The 13,737-nt window shown below is 44.8% G+C and overlaps 1 protein-coding gene across 2 annotated transcripts; it reads left to right on the plus strand.

Moving 5' to 3' along the window:
• Positions 1-271: 271 nt before the first annotated feature.
• On the plus strand, positions 272-12,497 carry dync1li1 (dynein, cytoplasmic 1, light intermediate chain 1). 2 transcript variants are annotated; one of them, XM_042076898.1, is made up of 13 exons: positions 272-425; positions 651-724; positions 1,658-1,774; positions 3,216-3,446; positions 3,991-4,151; positions 4,651-4,744; positions 5,113-5,248; positions 6,721-6,832; positions 7,175-7,234; positions 8,465-8,509; positions 8,631-8,751; positions 9,480-9,608; positions 11,743-12,497. In XM_042076898.1, the coding sequence occupies exons 1-13, from the start codon at positions 322-324 to the stop codon at positions 11,853-11,855; spliced, it is 1,497 nt and encodes a 498-aa protein (XP_041932832.1). In that variant the 5' UTR covers positions 272-321; the 3' UTR covers positions 11,856-12,497. The 2 variants fall into 2 exon arrangements, with proteins under 2 accessions (XP_041932832.1, XP_041932833.1); XM_042076899.1 differs by having other exon boundaries at positions 8,631-8,721.
• The last annotated feature ends 1,240 nt before the right edge of the window (positions 12,498-13,737 follow it).

Consider the following 13,737-nt stretch of genomic DNA (forward strand, 5'->3'; position numbering starts at 1 on the left):
ATGGTTGGTCTATGGCTTACTTTCATAAAATGTGCCCAAACCCCCATTTATATTTGGGATTGACCCCTGGCCCACTGACTTTTTCAGGGCGTCATTGGCTTGGCCGTCTGTGTTGAGTATGTATGGCAGAACATGTAGCAAACATATAGGTACTGTGTATGTGTGCATGTCTGGATGTGCTTTGACAAGTTGATTGTTGTGAATGATGAAGATTTGACAGGTTAGTCCGCTCTGCACCGCACCCGCACCACGCCACGCCCCTGACAGCGCTACTGTGCGCTACATCCGGGCTCTTCTCAGGGGTGTCACAAGCCTGCGAAGATGGCGGCGGCAGGGAGGAATACACTATTATCTGCTAACTCTAATGTGCATAACAGTACAGCAGAGAACCAGAATACGGAGGAGGAAGATGGACAGAATCTCTGGTAAGTCCAGCCCACGATGATGCAGCCGCTCTAGATTTTATCTATACTCCATGTGTTTATTGCTCAGAACCCTGTCTGACAGTAGCTAGCGGCTAACAAGCAAATTGATGAAGCAGGTAACGCTAGCTAGCCATCTCATCAGCCACTATGAATGGTCCCTATATGATTCATGTTATGAATGGTTGTGATCACACCTATTGATGTCGTTTCTGTCCCTTTCTAAAGGTCATCCATATTGAGTGAAGTATCAACGCATTCACGGTCCAAATTGCCATCCGGGAAGAATGTGGTGGTTATGGGTGAGTATGCGCTCGAAAGGCAATGTTACCGTTGTGCTGTATCACTGCATAACGTTAGAGGTGGCCAGGCTATTCTTGCAACACTGCCCATCCTAGCTTGGTAGTAGAAGTTAATGCATTGAGTCGTGTCAAACGAATCGTGAGAGCGAGTGTCTTGCCACAGGCTTGTCTCTTTGTATTAAGCCGATGGCTTCGCTCGCTGGCTGCTAATTGACACGATACGCTAGTCAGGATCAGGATCCAGGACGCGTTTTTGGTTTCCTCTTTAGAAACAATGAATGGCCCGCTGGACCATTTCACCCAGTGTCCTTTGTCAACGACTGGAATGAAGTATTTTACGACAACAGTCTTGCAATGAGCTGTGTCTTTCAAGAGTGCTTTGCTCAGTCGGGCATGACAACAGTTGCCCAGTCGGTCCGATAATCCCCGTTAGCAGACGCTAATCAGCGCAGCGCCCGCAGTGCTTGTGACAGGTCCCCTTGTGTAAGCTGACCATGCACGCTGCTTGCCCATGTTAGCTTGCTAGCATTGTTTGTCAGTTGGCACTCCTGAGTTAATGTTACATAAAGGGTTCTCTGATCGAGTACGTGCTGAGCGCAATGCAGTTAAGATGTGCTTTGTTCATATAATGTGTGTTTCAAATGTCCTATGCACTCTGAAACTGGTAGCGTGCTATCGTGAATGACTAATCTGTTATTGTTTATGACCGGCTGTTGATGCACGTATGTGTTTGTTTTGGGGTTAGGTTTGTGATGTTCTTGACTGTGTCCCTCAGGTCTGTTAGATGTCAATGGTAATGGTCTGTGTAATATGTGCCATCCCTGTGCGTTTGCATGACTGTATGGAGTGGACTGTATGATGGATGCACTGTGCCTGGTGATGTGTCCAGCATGGTGTACCCTGACTACTTTGTGTGTGTGTGTGTTGTTATAGGTGAGGTGGGGTCAGGTAAGACCACGCTGGTCGCCAAATTGCAAGGTGTGGAGGAATATATGCGGGGGCGTGGCTTAGAATATCTATACTTCAGCGTTCACGATGAAGACATTGACGGTAAGACTTCTGATTGGATAATAAATGTGTTGTCCCTTACAATTAAATTGCTAGATTTAGCTAATAAGTACTGCTGTTGTTCAATGGTGATTGATAGTGTTCAGATACATTACATTAAGAATCTGTTCGCCTCCCATTATGAAAGGAGCAGGAGGTTGTTTGTCTATTTTTAGAACAGAGTAAAGTATCAGTACTGTGCATTTTAGGTTCTTTGATATTTCACTTGAAGTTTTTTTTTTGCATTAGTTTGTAAACATGTGTTTACTAAAGATTCCAAAAAGCACAGATCTAATAAAACCCATAAAATGCATAAATATGCAGGAATATAATAATTTTAGTCTATTTGTAAGGCTTCCACCGCAGAACGCAGAATGCATTGGTGTTTTCCCCTTATACAATAAACGAGGCACTGTATCTTTAAGAGGCCATGTGTTCTTTGTTGGTTCCTAGAGCCTCTGCTGTCACAGACCACTTCAGTATTGCTCAGTCATGGCTCTCTGTGACCTCAGATGCTATTATACTCCACATGGGCTACATCTTACAGTTTATTTATAACAGTGTCTACATAACGTTTCTGATAGTAATAGGTTACTATTCCTGTTTCTGATGTCATTCTCAAAACTGACTGAATTTGCAATCATACATATCAGACCGTTGTATCCAGAGCGACTTGCGTACTATTAAAGCATAACTTTTTTTTTTTTGCAATCAATCAGTATAGGTTTTTCTTAAAGGAGAACTACTCAGGCCATTTTTCACATAGGCTATATCTTTAAAATCATGCCCCCAGAGTGTAGCACTGTAGCTGCCTGGCTACTCTGGCTGTTGGCTGCAGCAACTTGAGCTAGGTAGCACAGATTGTTTTTGTTTATTTTTTGTACCGGCAGTACCCAGTGACTTCGAGAAACAGAGATCTATGCGGAAGATCCGTGACCTTAGTGTTGTTACTAGTTACTAGTTACCTAGTTAGCTAGTTACTTCACTAGTCAAAGGAACATGGCTTCATAATGAGCTTCTCATTCTTTGTGTGTTCCAGAGTGGTTCTCGGAGCCGATTTAATTATGATTAACAAGCCCATTAACGATTGAGCTCTTCCTTTGATGTTGCCTTGTGCCAAGCTGTATTGAGTCAACGCTGTTTGAATGCCTCTTATTATCTATGTGGCACAGGATGCTTGTGAGTGACAAAATGGAGGAGGTCAGCTTTGTTCTCAGGTTGTGTTAGGTGTGGGCCTTTGTCTTACTACTGTTAGGATTTTATTTTTGTGGTAGAATTATGTCTGATGTGTATTTGACTTTTAGACTATTTGACTCTGTGTGTGTGCATGTACATGTGTGTTGGTATGCATGTTTGTGTGTGTGTGTGTGTGTGTGTGTGTACATGTGTGATGCTATGCATTTTCTGTGTGTGTGTGTGTGTGTCCGTCCCCGTCAATCTGCAGACCACGCACGCTGTAACGCCTGGGTGCTGGACGGCGACCTCTATCACAAAGGCCTGCAGAAGTTTGTGCTGTCGGCAGAGAGCCTGCCCCACTCGGTGGCCCTGCTGGTGGTGGACCTGTCCCGGCCATGGCTGGCCCTCGACTCCCTGCACAAGTGGGCCAGTGTGCTGGCCGAGCACATCGACAAGCTCCGCATCCCGCCCGAGACCATGAGGGAACTAGAACTCAGATGTACGTAGAGCGTGTGTGTGAGAGGGAACTAGAACTCAGATGTACAGAGTGTGTGTGTGTGTGTGTATGCGCGTGTGCGTGTGTACACATGCATACTTGGGGAACACAGCGACCAGCCCCCACTTCCCTGCCCGTGACAAATTCGGGAACTAAAACACAGATGTATGTAGGACGTGTGTGTGTGTGTGTGTGTGTGTAGGGCTCCGTGTTACTAAATGGAGCTGTAGCTGAATATTGTGTCCCAGCTGTGTAGAGTACGCATCAAACTGGGTTTAATATTCTAGTTATGAACTTAACCTGAAGAGGGCACTAGAGCGAGGCTTAATAAATGCATTGAATCCCATGATATCATCATTTCCCCTTGATGGCAGATGTGCCATATATTCATTTAAAGCCAGAAGTACATACATTTTGATATGACCTTAGCATGTTTGGCTTTTTTCCATTCTGTGGTCATTAAGCTTGGGAAATTGTGTGTGTGTTGTGGTGTGTGTGTGGTGTGTGTGTGTGTGTGTGGTGTGTGTGTGTGTGTGTGTGTGTGCAGTGGTAAAGCAGTTTCAGGAGTATGCAGAACCAGGAAGTGACTTAGAAGCAGTAACGCAGCGCAGAAACCCAGACCAAGAGGAGGAGAGTGTCTTACTACCGCTGGGGGATAACACACTAACACACAACCTCGGCCTGCCCATAGTGGTGGTCTGTACTAAGGTAAACACACACACACACTCCCTGTTTGTCCTTCCCTCTCTTTCTTGCTGTCTCTCTCTCTTTCTATTTCTCACGCGGGCACACACACACACGCGCCCACACATACATATACTCTTTTTCTTTTAATCTCTCCATCTGTCTTTTTTACTCTGGCTTACACACACACACACACACACACACACACACACACACACACACACACTCTCTCTTCTCATAATGGTTGTTGAGTCAATTACAACATGCACATCAACAGTTCAAAACCTAATGTGTTAGTGGAGCACATATGTTTTGTAATGCATACTTGTTACTACATACTGGTTTTAACATATAGATACAAATACAGCCGCCACCATTGTGCCTTTGTGCAAGGCACTTAATCTGTGGTTACTCCGGGAGAGCGGTCCTGTAATAATGGACGTATGTACAATGCCGCATGAATAAATAAAAGACAAAGCTGAATAAGTAGAGCCTAATGGATGTGCTCTTTCTTGTCCTACAGTGTGACTCCATTAGTACCCTGGAGAAGGAGCACGACTACAGAGACGAGCACCTAGACTTCATCCAGTCCCACATCAGACGCTTCTGTCTGCAGTGTATCCTTAGCATGCTGTTAGCGCCCCAGTGCTATTGGAACCCTGTCCAGTGCTGTTGGAACCCTGTCCAGTGCTCTTGGAACTCTGTGCAGTAGTACAGCAGTAACTGCTGTAACTCTTTTGAAGGGAGGTGTGAGCTACCTCTCTGGCGTGTTTAATTTGGGCCTTGTTTAAAATATAATGTACCTTGTTCTGGACAAAAGTGTCTGGCAATACATTTAAACATAAACACAAATAAACGTGACTTCCTGCGCAGTCGCTGACTGCACCTTTAATAGAAGCCGTTGATGACGTGTTGTTATTAGTCCATGGCCATGTTGTTATTGGCTTGTTGTTGTGTTGTCCTTGACCTTTAACCCCTCCTGTAGACGGGGCGTCTCTTCTCTACACGTCCATGAAGGAGGGAAAGAACCTGGACGTTCTGTACAAGTACATGGTGCACCGGCTCTACGGCTTCCCTTTCAACATGGCTGCCCAGGTGGTGGAGAGAGACGCAGTCTTCATGTGAGTTATCCATCCCCTCCTCGTCTCTCTGTGTCGCTTGGTCTGTCTCCCATCATCTCCTCGTGTCTCTCTGTCTCTAAGCTATAGGTGTCTACTTGTCTCCCTCTATCATTAAGTGCCTCACTTGTGCTGCATCTCCTTGTTTCTCCATGTCGCTAAGCATCTCACCCCTCCTCAACTCTGTGTTGCTAAGCGCCTCTCATTTCCTGTGGTCCCCCCATGCTGTCCTAGGTTGAATCTTGATCCAGACCTTAGGCGGCTGTGTAGGGATTCAGAATTCAGTAAATAGTGAATCAAGTTCGGGCTCCTGATGGGTCCCCAGGCACAATATTTAACGTTGCACTGGTTATGTTAAAAACCAAAAGCCTGTGCAGTCCTGCGCTCAGCCTCGTCTGTTTTTCAGTTCTCTTGTCAGTCTTGTTGGGGTTTGATTAGTAATCTCAAATAACGTTAATGCTGTTAGCATTCCCACCCATGTTTACGACTCTTTTTACCATCATGGTCTTTAGACAAATAATGCTAATATTACATGGCATATCATCATAAACACGTATGTTGATACATGTACCTTTTGGTGTGTTGTTATTATGTCTGTCTGTGTGAGACCGTTGCCTGTCCAAACAGCTCTGGTTATGAATCACTCATTACACACACTCAGGGCCGTTAGGGTGGGCAGACTCGACTCGGCTAGCAGACGGGTGACTCATACAACAGCCTGGCAGGTCGAAATCCGTCAGTTTTTGGAAAGGTCAAAAATTAGCGCTGTATGCTCCTGGGTGTGTGGTCATTACCAGTGGCTTTATCTAGATTTTTCTTGGAAAACATTAGAAGAGGTCAAAGATGCCATGTGAACCTCGTGTGAAAATCTGTTCTTTATCTATCTGTTCTTACTGAAGATGGCATATTGAGGTAAATTACACAACAGACAATACAGTAAGCAATGAAATAAGCCAGATATGCGTACCTCAGTCACTATGAATTGCACCTCCACGTGTGTGTATGTGTGTGTGCAGCAGCAGTAGTCTTGGTGTTTTCAGACATTGGGCGGTGTATTGTGAGAGGAATGAAAGCTGAGATCAAACCAGACAGAGCACGGAAACAACAGGCTGCATATTTTTCTTCCTAGAATCCCAACAAAGCCAATATCATGTTTCATTGTGCAGGCAGGCACCATTAGCTAGACACAGAAGGCATATTAATGTCAAAAGTCCATGCCGTTATAATACTATTTTGGTACCGGTATTATGGGTGTTTTGTAAACCTAAAATAGATGTACTGTCAATTCAGCAATTCAGTCATTTTTTTTAAAGTGCCATTCACAATTTAAAGGTGCTTTTACTGATATGCTGTTCTGTATGTACAGTATTTTGTGTGTGTTGTGTGTCCTGTATACAGTATATGTGTGGTGGGTGTCTATCTGTAGGTGTAACTAAACCGTTTGTGTGTCTGTGTCTAACTGTGCATGTATACAGTCCAGCAGGTTGGGACAATGAGAAAAAGATCTCCATCTTGCATGAGAACTTCCAGACGTTGAAAGCAGACGACGTGTTTGAGGAGGCAATAGTGAAACCACCAGTGAGGAAGGTAAGAGAGAGAGCAGCTCTGTCCGAAGCTCTGTCCAAACCTCCGACTCCTCTCTCAGAGAGAAGAGAGGAGCTCTGTCCAGACTTCTGATTCCTCTCACAGATGGCTCGCTCTACTCTGGAAATGTATTGAAATTCTGAATGTTTTCCAGAAGTTTTAAAATATGTTGGTGCAAGTCTTGAAAACGTCTGGAAGTTTTACTCACAAAAATGCATTGAATAATTTTTGGCTTAACTGTAGAAATGTCTCTCTCTCGCTCACTGGCAGATGGATAGAAAGGTGTTCCATCTAAAGTTATTTTTGTGAAATGACGGCTTCTTCTGTCTTCTTTTGTCTTGTCAGTTTGTACACGAGAAGGAGGTGTTGGCTGAAGATGACCAGGTGTTCTTAGTGAAACTACAGGTGAGAAACAGATTCTTTCTCTTTGACGAGACCAGCACTTGCACAAACACAACTGAAGGTAGAAGAGAGTGTGTGCGTGCGTGCGTGCGTGTTCAGACTGTAACGCTGCGGTTCTCAAAGTGTGGGGCGCAGAGACATGACAGGTGGGGGGTGGAACGGGAGGATTTTTAAAACATTTGTGGTGATCTTTGTAAATCTCTTTCTTTATTGACAATGAAAAGACCATATGATGATTAACGTTGGCATGTTAATTGCAGCTGAACAATAAGCAAGCTTTCCGCTGTTCTGTCTAAGTCTAAGAGAAATACTCTCTGCTAAGAAAAATATTTAAAAGAAATGAAAAAGAAGTTTTTGGAATGTGACCTTTTTTGATGTTGCTATATTACATTTGGAAATGGCACGCGCTGCATAAGAAGAGGAGAGCACCATGTTTTGTGTGTTCTTCTTCCTTCCACGCATCGCTCAGATGGGCTTTTAAGCTGTTGCTTCACTGAAAGCAAAGTACAGAAGTGCGTTCAAATTCGGAAAGCATTGGCGAACATTGTTCTCTGAACAGTTCGATTTGAACGATTTGGTGTTCTCTGAACAGTTCGATTTAATCGATTTGGTGTTAACATTCCATTGTAACGGTACTTGCATTGGTACCTTCGTCAAGGTCAGGTCCAGCTCCACTGAATATTCGAGGAGAACTACCTCCTCAGACTGTTTGGGAGAACTATCTCCTCAGACTGTTTGGGAGAACTACCTCCTCAGACTGTTTGTGAGTGTTTCCAAACGCTCAGCAAAAACTCAAGGCAAACAGTAACTTGTTTGCAAACGTTCGCCTATGTTTGCGAATTTGAACGCACTTGAGATCTCAGCTCCACAGTGAGCATGACTTTTTTTTATTGTGCAGTGCCCATTTTTATGTGCAGTGCAAAACAGGCACTCATTGCAGTCACTATCGCAGTCATAACACAAAGGCATTCACTTGTTCATCCTTCTTGCCAAATGTATGTGCTCATTTGCACAGATTGCAAAGTGAAACATTTAAGTGATAACACGCATGCTATTCCTTTTTCTCAGTGTTCTAACTGTATTGAAGTGATACTATTGCATTCTTATTTTCTCTATTTTTGAACTTGGTATTATATGATGTTATTGATTTAGAACTTGACGTTCACTGCTGTAAAGTAACAGTGTGTGTGTGTGTGTGTGTGTGTGTGTGTGTGTGTGCGCGCGCTTTTTCAGTCTCTGTTGGCTAAGCAACCGCCTGTCACAGCTGGCAGACCAGTGGTGAGTGTCTCTCTCTCTCTCTCTCTCTCTATCTCTCTGTGTCTGTCTGGAGGTATTCAGTATCGTGGTGAATTCTAATAGTGTTTTATGTGTGTGTGTGTGTGTGTGTGTGTGTGTCTAGGACCCCACCAACAGAGCCCCAACTGGCTCCCCGCGGACCAGCAACCGTTCTGCAGCGGCTAATGTGGCTAACGTCATGCCCATGCAATCAGGTACCAAGAAGATTGATCCCAACATGAAAGGTGTGTATGAGACCGGGCCCCTGAGGATGCAGGCCTTCCCTCTTTTCTCTCTCTCACTTTTCTATCTTTCCCTTCTCTTCCTCTCTTACCATTATTTTTCTCTATTTATTTCTCTCTTTTCTTTACTCTTTCATCCCTTTCTTTTCCTTTCATTCATTCTTTCCTTTCTTTCTCTCCTATCTTCTCTCTCTCTCTGTTCTTCCTTTCTTTCTCCTGTACTCTCCTCCTCCATCCTCATGGTGTCATCACTCCGTTCTGACTGGGATCACATTAGATCTGATTCGATCAGATCTCTCCTCTGTGAAATGAACTCTGGCTTTCTGCTGTCCCTGCCTCTGCTGATGCTTCTCTTCTCTGATTGGCCCCTGTTGCCAGACTCCTCTCCTCACTGGACTGTTCAACTGTCTTTTTTTGGCCCATGGTGGCATAGTTTTTCCCACAATGCTTGTCCATGGGTGTTGCTGCCAGTTTAGAGAGTGTATGTTTTCTGGGAGATAGAATGTTAATGTTGTGTGTCTCTTGATGTTTCAGGTGAATTGTTAGTGTGTGTGTTTGTGTTTGTTTATCACATGGTGATCCATGAGATAAAATGGTGTCTGTGTAAATGCATGTGTCTGTGAGAGAGAGGTAATGGTGTAGGTAAAGTGTGTGTGTGTGCATGCGTGTGTATACGTATTAGATGAAGTTAGATGAGGTATGAATTTTATGTGTGTGTGTGTGTGTTGTAGGAGGTCAAACCAGTGAAGGGGTGCTGGCTAACTTCTTCAACAGTCTGCTCACGAAGAAGGCAGGGTCACCTGGGCCAGGTGGACAACCAGCCACAGGCAGCAGCACGCCGGGCACAGTCAGGAAGTCAGGTAGGAGCCAATGTACACACACACACACACACACACTAGAGGTTCGCGGTTACAGCCGTGGACTCCGCGGTTAAACCGCGGATCGGGCGGATGACATTAAGAAATATGATATTTTAATTAAATTCGGGCGGGGTGGCGGTTGAACCAATCAAATGAAAAAAAATATAGCCTATACATTGTTAAATTGTTACCTACATCCGAAAAAAACGAGCACACTTTGAAATAGTCAAATTTTCCTCAGGCAGTAATTTGGCCTATAGTTGCTTCTACGCATGCTGCTTTTTTAGGCCTAGGCTACTATCAGAGATGGTGTTGCGGAATTGGGTGTATTCCGATGTTTCACTGAGCAACCCCTCTCACGCATGCACGTACACACACACACACACACACACACACACTAAAGGTAACAAAAAGTGTAAATTAAGTAGCCTATCGTAGCCTACCAGCATTTTTTCCTCTCCAGTGTGCAATAAGAAAGTAGAATAGGCTACAGTGCAAATTGACCGATGATTCATCTCCCATGTCGCGTCTCGTTGCAGAGCCTTGTTGGGCCACTAAGCAAATCTGCAACCTGCCAGTATTGGAGGAGGCCTAAACATTTTGTTTCGATATTATATATAAAACACAGTCATTGTAGCCTACCATTCAGGGAATAGACATTTAGAAGAGAGACAGATTATGGAGTGATATGACTCAGAAATGACATCGGGCAATGGCAGTGCGAGATGTTCAGAACTTAAGAGTTATAACTTCTACAAGCTCAATAACATCCACAGCGGAAAAAAGAAGGTAAGAAAAATAGTCGGAAAACTTAGATGTGTAAGGCAAGCAAGCAAGTTTGGCGGTTGTTACTAAAAATGTGAACATGCACGTTGCACTGTTGTGCGGTGGACTTTCGGAATGAATAGAGTCGGCGTTTCTTTAATATCGAGGCGCCATAGTCCGATCGGCCTGCTGGTATAAAATTAATTGTGCTGTCTGTCTGAAAAAGACGCGCTTTCTCCCCATGCAGTCAAAATTAATGGGAGTCTTCAGAGCAGGCTTGTCATAGTGTCACCCTGACATGACAGTGCGTAAAGTAGCCTATTATGTGAATGACTTGTTATTTTATTGAGGATTTCTTTCTTTTTGCAAAAAATAAAGTACAATAGGCATTAATTGGTAGGCTAAATAGCAGCATGTTGAAATTATGTGCCAAATTGCGTTTTTTATCACAATGATAAAATTGTAGGCTACAGGCCGATGTGCATTTTATTTGGAGACTGTTTTGCGAGACAGAGACCGAGTTTGCTGCTAATATTCTGGGGATAGGCTACAACATAGCCAAGGACTTTAGCCTTTTAATATATTTGCTGCATTGGATCAGTCTTTCTAGAACAGGCAAGAGCTGTCTAGCCTCACGTCAGCAGCGCCGCATCACCCATATACATTAAAACAACCAGCGGATGGCGGGCGGGTGCGGTTTTGAAAATTTATCAAAAAGCGTTGGTGCGGATGGATGATAAGTTTTGCTATGCAGTTACGGTTGAAATAATAGCCCATCCGCGCATCTCTAACACACACACAGACATGTATACACACGTATGCTCTTTATTCTGCTTTTATTTGTTTTAGTCTGTCTGAGCGTGCGTGCATGTGTGTTTGCATTCATGCTGATTCTAGAGATGCTAATTCAGGGTTTCCACAGGTCATGGAATTTCTGGAATATCATGGAATATTGGGAAGTCTATTCCATACATGAAAAGTCAGGGAATTTTATCATTTTGGGGGCAAAGTCATGGAATATCAGGGAATTTTGCTGTAGCAGTTTAAAATGTACTTGCCAAAATATAGTTATTAGCTTTACTGCTTACTTGAGTTGGGGTTAGCCCAACTTTCAATTCAATGCCCATTTATTCATCTCCCTTTCTAAAAAAGTAAAAGATTCTTGAACGCTACACGACTGTTCTGAAATCTTTGCTCGGTATATTCTACCCTTCATTATATAGTAGGTCATGGAAATTCAGGTTTTATTTGGTCAGGGAAAAGTCATGGAATTTCACATTTCACTTAGAGTGGGAACCCTGCTAATTGTTTTGATTGCATTGTTCTGTTTCTGTAAGTTCTAAAATGAGTCTGTGTTTTGGTTCCGTAGGTTCTAAACTGGGACTGACAGATGTACAAGCTGAACTAGATCGGATCTCCAGCAAATCAGAACTGGATTCCACAAACTCCACCACGCCCCCCGCAGAAAACGACCAATCATGAGAAGGGGGAGGGGACACGCACATTATTCTCCGCCTCCTGCTTCACTGCTCTCCACTCACCTTTACCTGTACCTGCCCTTTACCTGTCCTCCCCCTACACACCTGCGCTTGTGCTTTGAGACAACTAACAGCTGCATGCTGTGAGAACGGCCTCTCTCTACCACAACCATACAGACTACTGACACACACACACACACACACACACACACACACACACACACACTTTTGTGTACACAACACACACCTACTGTAAACCTGACACACACACACACTTACTTTTGTGGCCTGTTTGTTTCTCTATGTCTATGTGAGTCAGGGTGGGAGGGAGGTAGAGAGGGGAGTGTGTGTGTGTCATGTTTGGCTGTTGAAGCTGTAGGGGATGAATAGACAGATATGTTTGGGAAGAGCTCATGTGTAAAGGTTAGATCACCAGAGGTAGTTTCTCATCTCATCTCATCTCTCTCTCCTTGGTTTTCTGTTCACCCACCTCCTCTCTCCCTGGAGTGCGCATGCAGTGGCGGGAGTTGGAGGGCTCCTACAGGGGGCAGCGTTTCACACACTGACACTTAAAAAAGGGAATTTGGGCTCTGAGCCCACATGGATGTGCGGTCAATGAAACACCACTGCTGTGTGTGGGGGGGGGGTCGGGGGGGGTCGGGGGGGGGGGGGGGGGGGGGGTCGGGGTCGGGGTCGGGGTTCAGACAGGAATTGTTTTGGCTTGAACTTCATGCTTTTTTATTTATGTGTCCTAGTCAGTATTCTGAAGCAGTGGGAAGGGTAAAACTCTAAAGGTCAGATGACGCAGGGAGTTGCATCACACAGGGTAGGAAATGACTCTGATGGAGAAGTTTGCCGGCGTCCGTTAGTTAAAAATAGATAAACATGTAAATATTTCCCTTTTCTTCTCTACTCCCCTGGAGAGTGCTGTGTGGAGAGTCAATCACGGATAATGGTGACGCCCAAACTAACCCTGTCTGTGATTCTCCCCTGATGTATAGGTCAAAGGTTAGGGTTCAAATAGAGATGTGAGGGGGGAGTGGGGTGTTCGGAGGTAGAAAGTTTGATGGCCTATGGGAGGCAAGGAACTCATGTTGGTTGGTTCTAGATGGGATGAAGGGAAGTGTTTGAACCGGTTCTAGGTGGCGAGAGAGGATTGTTGAAAGTGGTTCTAGATGGAGAGAGGAGCATGTTTAGAACTGGTTGTAGATGGGTAGTGGGGAAGTCATATTGGAGCAGGAATATGTTCAGTATTGAAATAGAATTGAAATGCATTGAGACCCTCAGAGAGCAAACACACACACACACACACACTACGCGGTAGTCAGGGAGAATTGTTGATCCACTGCTCTGTGGGAGTTGTTGAAGACAGACACGTCATCCAATCAGACGCAGACCTACAGGCCTGAAGGGAGGAAATCCCGACTCCACACATTGTGTCTAATGGGATCCCCTGTCCTGCATCTGTGCTGGATCTAGGCCGGGGACGGGCCGCAGTCTAGAACCAGCAGCAAGTTGGCTGGGCTTTGCATACCATCATCCAGACACCACTGACTCTGTAGTAACATGCGTGCGCAGGGGTGTGTGTGCATGTGTGTGCATGTGTGTGTCTGTGTGTGTGTGTGTGTGTGTGTGTGTGTCTGTGTCTGTCTGTTGTCTGTTTGTGTGTGTGTGTGCACTCGCGCGCATGCCTGTTTGTACCTGTGTGTGTGTGCGCACCTGCATGCCTGTTTGTACCTGTGTGTGAGTGTGTGCGTGCGTGTCCCTGTGCGTGTGCGCCTACTTGTTTCTATGTGTGTGTGTGTGTGTGTGTGTGTGTGTGTGTGTGTGTGCGCGTGCGCGCATGCGCACATACGTGTGTGTGTGTGTGTGTGTGTGTGTGTGTG

The sequence above is a fragment of the Alosa sapidissima genome, chromosome 21 (assembly GCF_018492685.1).
Source record: "Alosa sapidissima isolate fAloSap1 chromosome 21, fAloSap1.pri, whole genome shotgun sequence".
NCBI classification, from domain to species: Eukaryota; Metazoa; Chordata; class Actinopteri; order Clupeiformes; family Clupeidae; genus Alosa; species Alosa sapidissima.

Bases quoted from the DNA above. Each gene is read 5' to 3' on its own strand.
- dync1li1 (XM_042076898.1), top strand. From the start codon at position 322: ATGGCGGCGGCAGGGAGGAATACACTATTATCTGCTAACTCTAATGTG. The intron at 3,447-3,990 runs GTACGTAGAGCG...GTGTGTGTGCAG, and splicing joins GAGGGAACTAGAACTCAGAT to TGGTAAAGCAGTTTCAGGAG. The intron at 6,833-7,174 runs GTAAGAGAGAGA...TTGTCTTGTCAG, and splicing joins TGAAACCACCAGTGAGGAAG to TTTGTACACGAGAAGGAGGT.